The following is an 8,270-nucleotide window of genomic DNA, read 5'->3' as shown; positions in this document are numbered from 1 at the left end:
TTATGATGAAAGGTCAGCGATTGAGCGGAAAGAGCTATGCGACACGGGCGAAGGACTGGAACGAATCATGCTGATGCGCTTTAAAGTTGCACACATAGTGAAAAAGCTTATTCCAAAACTTCGAAGGGTGGTGACGTAGTAAGCGGAAAGCATTCGACCACCATCGGTGGAGTTGACAGAAGGGTGGATGCCGGTTGTTTTCTATCTCCAGTTCTCGTTTCCGCTGGGAATGAACGAATATAAGCGAAACCAATGGTGACGGGGATCCATTCTTTGCTGACGATCGCACTCTCCAGCTGATGTCGCAATGCGTGTGCCAAAACGTTTTTAAGCGCGCATACGGACCTATCGGAGCGGTATGAGGTTTTGAACCAACGGAACGCAACCGAACTAGAAAGGCGCGCCGTCCATGGACGGAGTAATTGGCATGGGCGGTGCCGGGTTCACTAGAGAGACTTTCGGTAATGACGATCCACCGGAAACGTCCAACTCTAAGTCAAAATACTGAACCAAAGGCGTTATTCACCCGCGCACGCAGGTTCTGGATGCACACATGCTCCTCAACTAAAAATTGTAGGGGTGTTTGAGATGACATTAAATATACGCTTTTACGTTGAAGGAACGCGATCGGTCCCCCACCCATCTTTTCGTTCGTAGGTATTGGCGGATATAGGGGGAAACTTGTTGAATGGCTACGGCTGTTGCATCGACGTCGAATGACTGAGTGTCACACCCCCAAGCTTCACGCTTTGTTTCCGAAGTGCTTAATCAGTGGTTCGCGCTTTCCCATCACGCTTGCGTGAAATCAGCTCACACCTAGAACAAAATTCTCCACAGTACTCAAATGATCCCTTATTAAATGGGCACCGCCATCGGAGCTGTCAGCCACCGAGTTCCTTACGCGGGGAATGCAACGTGAAGCATTCCATGCCTCTGAGCTACTGTATGCGCGCGCTCCTTTGGTTGGACGGAAGATAAAGGGGAAAAAGATGATTTATCTTGCACACTTTAATATTCGTAACAAAATGTAATATGCACGTGAAAATGAGTTGCCAGCATGAGTCCAAATTTAGTTATATGGAACTGTTTTTATGTGGAAATTCTCCAGTTCGATTATACCCAGACTTCGTGGAACGCGTTTTGTCGCACCCTTGCTTCCATACCACGCACACATAGGGATGCTTTTTTCCAAATTCGCAAGGAGCTTCGTCCTCCCGTGGTCGTTTACACTCCAGCACGCACCAGTTGAACCCGATCATTCGCCGCAATTATTTGATAGAGAACAGGGTGGAACCCGGCTTCAGGGATAACCAGCGGTTCAAGTTTCAAGATGCACCCTTCAGCATACATTAAAGAATTTGTATAACTTTGCAATCCCTTACCCTTTAACAAGGGTGCGTGTGGATGGAAACGGACAGTAGGCGTCCTCCGCAATTTGCTTCATACTTCTTCCTCCACATCGACACCAACTTCGAACAACCTCTCCACGGAGGCCCGACTCGCCACCAGGAGGCAAAGCGCAACTCCGCTTCTCTACACGCTACCTCTATTTATACCCTGAATGAGTACTACGTTTATTTTCTCGGAGAAATGCACCCTTTTAGCTTTCTGTCGTTGCGGTGCAATTTTTTCTGCCTTTTGGCCAGCCGCACTATTGTTGCAAAACCAAAATGTGGAAGGCAACGTCTCGGCGTTGGTGCAGCGGTATATCGATTTGGTTTTATGCTCACTACATTTTTTAGGTGTCCGAGTTTTTTTGTCAGATTTGGGCGCAACGCACTGCAGCACTGAATCCCAAAAGTAGGCAACAGGACGCATGAGCTCATTGGTCATCGGAACTAGAGAACAAAATTTTGAAGAAGCGGGAACAACTAGGGTTGTGCTTGGTGACAAGAATGTGGTGGGTAGTGCACTGTGATTCAACTCAGTGGAGAGCAAAGAGGGAACTAATTAAAAAATGGAAGCATGCCGCGCACGCCCATCCAATAGCAAAGTGTTAGAGCACAAGTTCTGGTATGCAGCTGTGCCCCACCCTGCACCGGGGCTCGCCACTGCAACATTGAGCACTTGCAGTCGGGATAAAACATGTGGGTGAGGTCACTTTTGTCCAATACCAAAGTTCATAGCATGCGCCACGACTCGTTAAAATGGCGCGGCCCCATCAGCCTCCCACCGCTACAGCTCCTTCAACAACATCAGCACGACGTGGCAGGCGCAGCAACACTGTCGCGGACATGAGGCGAGCCACCCATCGAGCTCATGAACTAAATAAAGCCACATTTGGGGGCTTCTTCGACAGCAATGAGTAACTCAAAATGGGTACTCCGTTCCGTCAACGGAGCAGACTGTGGTCGTCGCCGCACTCACAGCCGCTAAGGCTCTCCGTTTCATTGGGTTTGCATAAAACAAAGCAGACAGCCATATCAACTCCAGTAGGGAATGATGCGTGAGTGCGTATGTGGAACGGACGTCTACGGTACCCAGACGGCGTGAGAGTTCTCCGCCCCTCGCAAATGCACAACAACAAGGGAGGAATTGTTCCTCTGATTCTCTCGGGTCGAAAATTATAAAAAACATCGATACGAACCTGGCACAGCAGAATATTTCCCAGATCTAGCTAGGCGCCAGTGGTAACAGAGGCATGGAAACGACGCTTCTCGGCAGTACCGTACAGCGAGGGGAATCTGTTGTTCCATCAACTAACAGCGCAGCGGCAAATGGATAGGCGTAAGACCGATGGAAAAAGTTGGTCAGGCAGAAACCCCTGATAAGGGAGCCATGGGATCTGACACAAGACAGAGACGATCACGCAGGGAAACATAAGTAGCAGCGTTCCCCTTCTGCGGGAGCTAGATGTAGTAATATAACACCATACGTGCACCTATATTTCGCTAAAGCAAGCAACTTAGCCGACATGTCAGTGATTAGACGCAACATGCGCCACCACAACACCAGATGATTACTTCGATTCGGGTTGATTTTGAAATACAGCACGGGCCTTTTCTGCACGTTCGCGCTGCCGTGCCTCGATAGCGTCAAATTTTGATAGGAGCGCAGACTGGGTCGCCATGGAAACATCGCGAAGCTCCACGTTCCCTCTGCGATCCTCAGCCTCATACCCCGCGATACGATATCGCTGTGCCATTTCTCTCTCTTTGTCCCGGTGCGTCCGTTCCAGTTGCCGTTCATTTTCCAGATGGAGCTGAGATATTTCCTGCACCTGCTCCCGGAAGAAGGTGCACATCTTCTCACGTTCCTTGTCGAACGCCGACCGCATGTTTTCCATTAGTCTCTCATAGTATGTCTTCACTTCCGTCTCTTTAGCCATTAAAGCTATCTTCGTGTCTTGTTCATCCTGTGTCCGCTGTACGCGAAGCCGCTGCTCCCTTTCACTAAGCTCCCTTTCCCTTTGCGATATATCCATCAACAAGTGTTCTTCCCGTTCCCTCTGACGCTGCTCAAGAAGTGCCATCTCGCTACGATACTGTTCGTATCGCCTTTGATTGTCTTGCTCCACCCGTGAAATTCTTGCGTTATAGTCTCGTTCTTCTTTTTCCCTCAGTATGTTGAGCTCTTTGATAGACTCTTCATGTTTCTCTTGCTGAAGACGCTGCATATCATTCCAACACTCCCTCAACTTATCTTCATGAGCCTTCATGGCGTTGTACATTATATCTTGAAGTTTAGTCACCGTTTCGTTAAATTCGTGAACCAGTTCCCTCTCGCGTCTATCATAGAACTCGATCATATCCCTTCTGTTTGCCTCATAAACATTATACTGTTCTTGTAGGGCGTGATCCCTGTCCCGGTTCGCCTCATTCAAGCTCTTTCTAAGCTTGTTGACTGCATCTGTGCTGTAGTTTAACGACATTTCTACTTCCCGGAGGCGCAGTTCAAGCATCTTCCGACCACATTCCGCGACTACCGCGCGGTCTTCAACGTGAGCGCAACGCTGTTCAACTTCTCTTAGCTTTTTATTTAGCTCGCTGTTTTCGCTTTCCCACTGTTTGAGTTGTTGATTTGTTTTATCAATGATGGTCCTCATACGGTCATTTCTCGAACGTAAAATCCTGCACTCGGAAGTGAGTGCCTCAATGGTCTGACGCTGTTGGCTAACCGTATGTTCAGCAGCTTCTCGGTAGGATGCGGCCTCCTTCTCATGTGTAACCTGCAGCTTCATAACTTGATCGTAAAAAGACATCATTCCAAAAACTGTCTCTCCAGTGGCCTTCTTTAGACTCAAAAAGGATCCCCACGGGCCCGTTTCGTCCCCGTATTCCTTCGGAGGCGTAAATACCGTTTGTGAAGGTTCTGGCACTTCCTTTAAGTCAGGTACCTCTCCTAAAAGCAGTGCCTGCTGTTGCAACAATGGAATGGTTGGAAGATCGTCCCTCTGAACCAAATATTGTGTCACAGTATTCAGGGTCTCCTCTAAGGGCGTAGGCGATTTCATTGGTTGCTGATCATCGCACTCTTGTTTTCGCTCCACCTGCAGATGTCCCACAGAACCGGCAGCACCAGAAGAGGCGACGGTGTTGTGAGGGCGAGGGTCATTTAACTCACCCGCTGCTGTGTTCGCTGGAGAAGCGGTGGCAGAACTAAGAGTTGGAACAGTGGGCTGCTTAACGGCAAGGTTCCCTGAATTCTGAATTTCCTCCTCTCGTGTCCCCGGGGGAACACTTGTATAAGACTGCTTGTCCAGTCCTTCCTTGTTTCCACCAGAGAAGTTCATTACCTACGTGGTACCCGGCGGATGCCGTGTCAAATATCCCTAGCCTTATAAATGAATCCACTGCTGCCTTCAAAGACAACCTCAGGTGCGAATAACACCCCAGGGGGTTAAATGTGAAGCTCCAGAGAAAAGGTGCGAGATGCACAAACTGAGAACGATTTAGCAGTCGGAATACCACCACCCACGCTTAAATATTCACGCACTCGTGTCCCATCCCACCGACCAATCACACAGTTTCCACGAACGTCCAGCATCAACCGGTGGTGAAACCCGTGTTTATGATACGTGTCCCGGAAAGCAGCTATGTTTTAACTCACGTTTGTGGGGGTGGGAATGAGCTGGATTTATTTCAGCATATAGGGAACTCAGTCCCCCGCAGCTCGCCGGCCCCACTAACCACTGACTGATGATAAAGTTACCTATTCACATACTGGTACCCTACGGTTTTCCCCTCGCGCTCATCTGGGGGAAAAAACAGGGCAATAGATAATGGTACACACGCCCCCACTTTTTTCGCCGGTACGCAGCCAAATTACACTGCGGCGCCCCGAAACGAAAACGTGGAAAAAAAACACGGGCTATTAATGGCATTGGTGTCGTAGTGGTAGGCGAGAAGTACCGTATTCCGAGGGCAACACGTTTTCCGCCTGGTGGATGGATTAAAATGGACAAAACAGATCCCATATGGCTGAAGGGATGAGGGGGACCAAAGCAATTTTGTCCCTTACGGGCGCTCCTTTCTTTGATATAGTGGATGGCAGGCCCATGTTTCACACGTACGCCTCCCATTTTCCGGTGATTAACACCGCAAAAACAAATGTGGAATACCACTTATGAGGTGAGAATCTCCGTGGCTTTTTCCCAACTCAATAGCACCAAAAAAACAGAACACGAAATTTACTTCCCTCCTAAGTCACCAAACCCTTTATCTACAAAACTTTTCCACTTACACTCACACAAAAAGTACACCACCACCGCGGGGAGTTGGTACCACTAACGAGCGCTCAACGTTGTTTTTGGAAACACAACACACGGCAGACTTTGCATGGAAGCCGCGGGTCTACCGCGAACCGAAGAGTGCATACGAACTTGAGAACTGTACATCATCAAAGCATATTTCCAATAAGTAAAGTAACAACACATCAATGGTCAATTTCTTGCGAAGTTCCACGATTTGTACGGCATACTCAATGATACTGGAAATAATGGTGAGAATGAACAGAACCGTCACCTTCTGAGGCCGGTGCTGTACGCAGAGGATGGGGAGAGAAGAAAAACGCGGCGCAGTCGAACAGACAAACATACGAACCGATCGAAGGTGAGAAAGCAACGCCACCACGACGGGAATGAAGCATCTAAAGGGGGAAATAGCGTCAAACGCCGCACCCGCGGCGCCGTGAAATCCCTTTAAATCAGATTTTATTCCTGGAAGGACTGTAGTGATGAGAAGACGTTTATGTGATATTAGAGAAGACGCATACAAATCTACGATGCATGCGCATATTCCAAACAACAGCCCTTCACAGCGCCTATGGTTTGCATGTCTTTTCCCCTTCTCGATTTGCGTTCACACTCGCCAACCGACTACACCGTAGTTGAGGCGATTTACAGATATTCCCTGGAGGAAAAATGTAAGTTTGGTGGTAATGGCAAGAGGTGGTGTGAACCTTTACAAGGAGGCACCTCCACGCCTAGGGAAAGCTTTGGGGCGCGTGCAAACTGCCGGTGCTGAGAGTTTTTCAACAATTCTCCCCATCACACACGATCGAATATGGGAAAAAAAAGGTCATCGTCTACCGCAGCCCCACTTGGTCATCAGCGTTTGTCTCATTTGAATTTTTTCCCCCAAAACTAAACACAGTCACCCCAACGACGGTCTGTTGTCAGAGAAATTCTCTCTGAGTTCCTCTCACAACCCTTCGCCATCCCCAACCAACACACACACACACAAACACAGCCCCAAAAAGAAAAAGAAACTACAAAAATGACTCGTGCCGGTATCACCAACTCGCTGTGCAACATATGAAGGCGGTTGCGTCATTGGTAGCGAGTCACCGCCATGTCGCACAGCGAGTAAACAATACGGCAGTTGCAGCCATGCCGTCCCTTCACTCAACTTTACACGGGAGGTCACTCACTGCTACTTAATCACACTCATTCGTAGAGGAGAGCCACATTGGGTTAAAATCTAAACAGAAAGACCAAAAATTAGCGTTACAGAAAAAGAGATAGCGAGTAGAACAGCACAACAGCTTCTCACTTAGCGAGAAACACACGCACTTAGGAAAACAAATGTTAGGCATGAAACTGAAAAAAAAAGAAACTCGAGGAGATGGAAGAAGGAAGAGACAACAGTCAATTTTCATCCACTGGATACTAATAAACCAAAAAAGATGGTAATAATCTATAATGGAGTCACATTCACTTGCAGTGAAAGCGAGTGCACGTGCCAACTCATTTAAATATGTTTTGCGACGGCATTGTATATCATCTCGTGTACTTTCTCACGACTATAGCGTTCGCCCTCGTCGTTACAACATTCTATTTGAACCCAATTCCTTTGGTTCTGACAGCACCAAACGTAAGTTTGCCTGACATTTTCCTTGTAGGAGAGGCCAGCCGTCTCATGAATGTCCAGCGACTCACGCTTCTCATCCCTTTGCATCGCCACTAGCGCGGCTGCGGGTGGCAAATCAAGATAAAGAGCGACATCCGGGGGAGGAAGCTTAAGCCATTCCAATTCCAATTGCTCAAGGTGTCTGATGAAGTCACTCCTTTCACTTTCCTCAAGCTTAGAGGCCTGGTGACCAAAGTTGGACGTGTAGTAACGGTCGAGGAGAATCTTCTTCCCGTGTGTCAACCAGTACCTGAGTTCCGGGAGAGTGTCAAAGCGATTCAAGGAAAAAAGCAAACTGAACAGTTTAGGATCCAAATCGTGTAAAGCGCCTCTTTCACCTGATAGGACTTTGCGAATGAGCTTCCCATATCGATGTTTGTCCGATGGGAAGTCAAGACTAGCGTGAGCCTTTCCTTCCTTATCCAGCCGTTTCCGCATGTACTCCGTTTGGGTGGCCTTCCCGGCACCGTCTCCACCCTCAAAAACAATTACGGCACTTTCTGAGTTATTGTTGGGCAAGAATGCTCTTACAGCATCGGCCCATGTCTCTGAAGTATTTTGTTTGCACTCGATACCGAGGGAGGAAATCGTCTCAAGTAAGTTAGTGGTTTCGCCACCAGTGGTAAGCGAAAGTACGGGAACACGCTTTGAATAAACAGCAAATACGACATCTGCATCCTCCACTGTCTTTTCAGTAATAAAACACATGGGGGTACCAACCCTGTAAGGCGTGTGTTTCCCTCGCCACATAAATTCGTAAGCGAAAGACTTTTCGAGCTGTATAGTTTCCGCATCACCCGCTACCTCTCTGATCACCTCAAGGACTTGTTTGTCCTCAACATCCGTGAAAACTACAATTTTTCGGTTCACGGCCACCATTGATGTATATTTCGTGAGAAGAAAAAAAAAGGGAAAACCTAG

The 8,270-nt window shown here is 48.1% G+C and overlaps 3 protein-coding genes across 3 annotated transcripts; all 3 read right to left on the bottom strand.

Annotated features, from left to right (window-relative positions):
• Window positions 1–1,533: 1,533 nt before the first annotated feature.
• Window positions 1,534–1,833, bottom strand: TEOVI_000604100 (uncharacterized protein; the record flags this gene model as incomplete). Its single annotated transcript, XM_067220148.1, has 1 exon — window positions 1,534–1,833. One exon carries the CDS (start codon window positions 1,831–1,833, stop codon window positions 1,534–1,536), a length of 300 nt encoding a protein of 99 aa, XP_067076249.1.
• Window positions 1,834–2,959: 1,126 nt separating this feature from the next.
• TEOVI_000604000 (uncharacterized protein) lies at window positions 2,960–4,732 on the bottom strand (the record flags this gene model as incomplete). The annotated part of the gene is made up of 1 exon (XM_067220147.1): window positions 2,960–4,732. The coding sequence occupies one exon, from the start codon at window positions 4,730–4,732 to the stop codon at window positions 2,960–2,962; it is 1,773 nt and encodes a 590-aa protein (XP_067076248.1).
• A 2,458-nt stretch (window positions 4,733–7,190) lies between these two features.
• On the bottom strand, window positions 7,191–8,228 carry TEOVI_000603900 (thymidylate kinase, putative; the record flags this gene model as incomplete). The annotated part of the gene is made up of 1 exon (XM_067220146.1): window positions 7,191–8,228. One exon carries the CDS (start codon window positions 8,226–8,228, stop codon window positions 7,191–7,193), a length of 1,038 nt encoding a protein of 345 aa, XP_067076247.1.
• Window positions 8,229–8,270: the final 42 nt, after the last annotated feature.

Source organism: Trypanosoma equiperdum (assembly GCF_001457755.1).
Source record: "Trypanosoma equiperdum strain OVI genome assembly, contig: ctg_1066, whole genome shotgun sequence".
NCBI classification, from domain to species: Eukaryota; Euglenozoa; class Kinetoplastea; order Trypanosomatida; family Trypanosomatidae; genus Trypanosoma; species Trypanosoma equiperdum.
The sequence above is the reverse complement of the archived record's forward strand: the minus strand, read 5'-3'. Positions and strand labels throughout refer to the sequence as shown.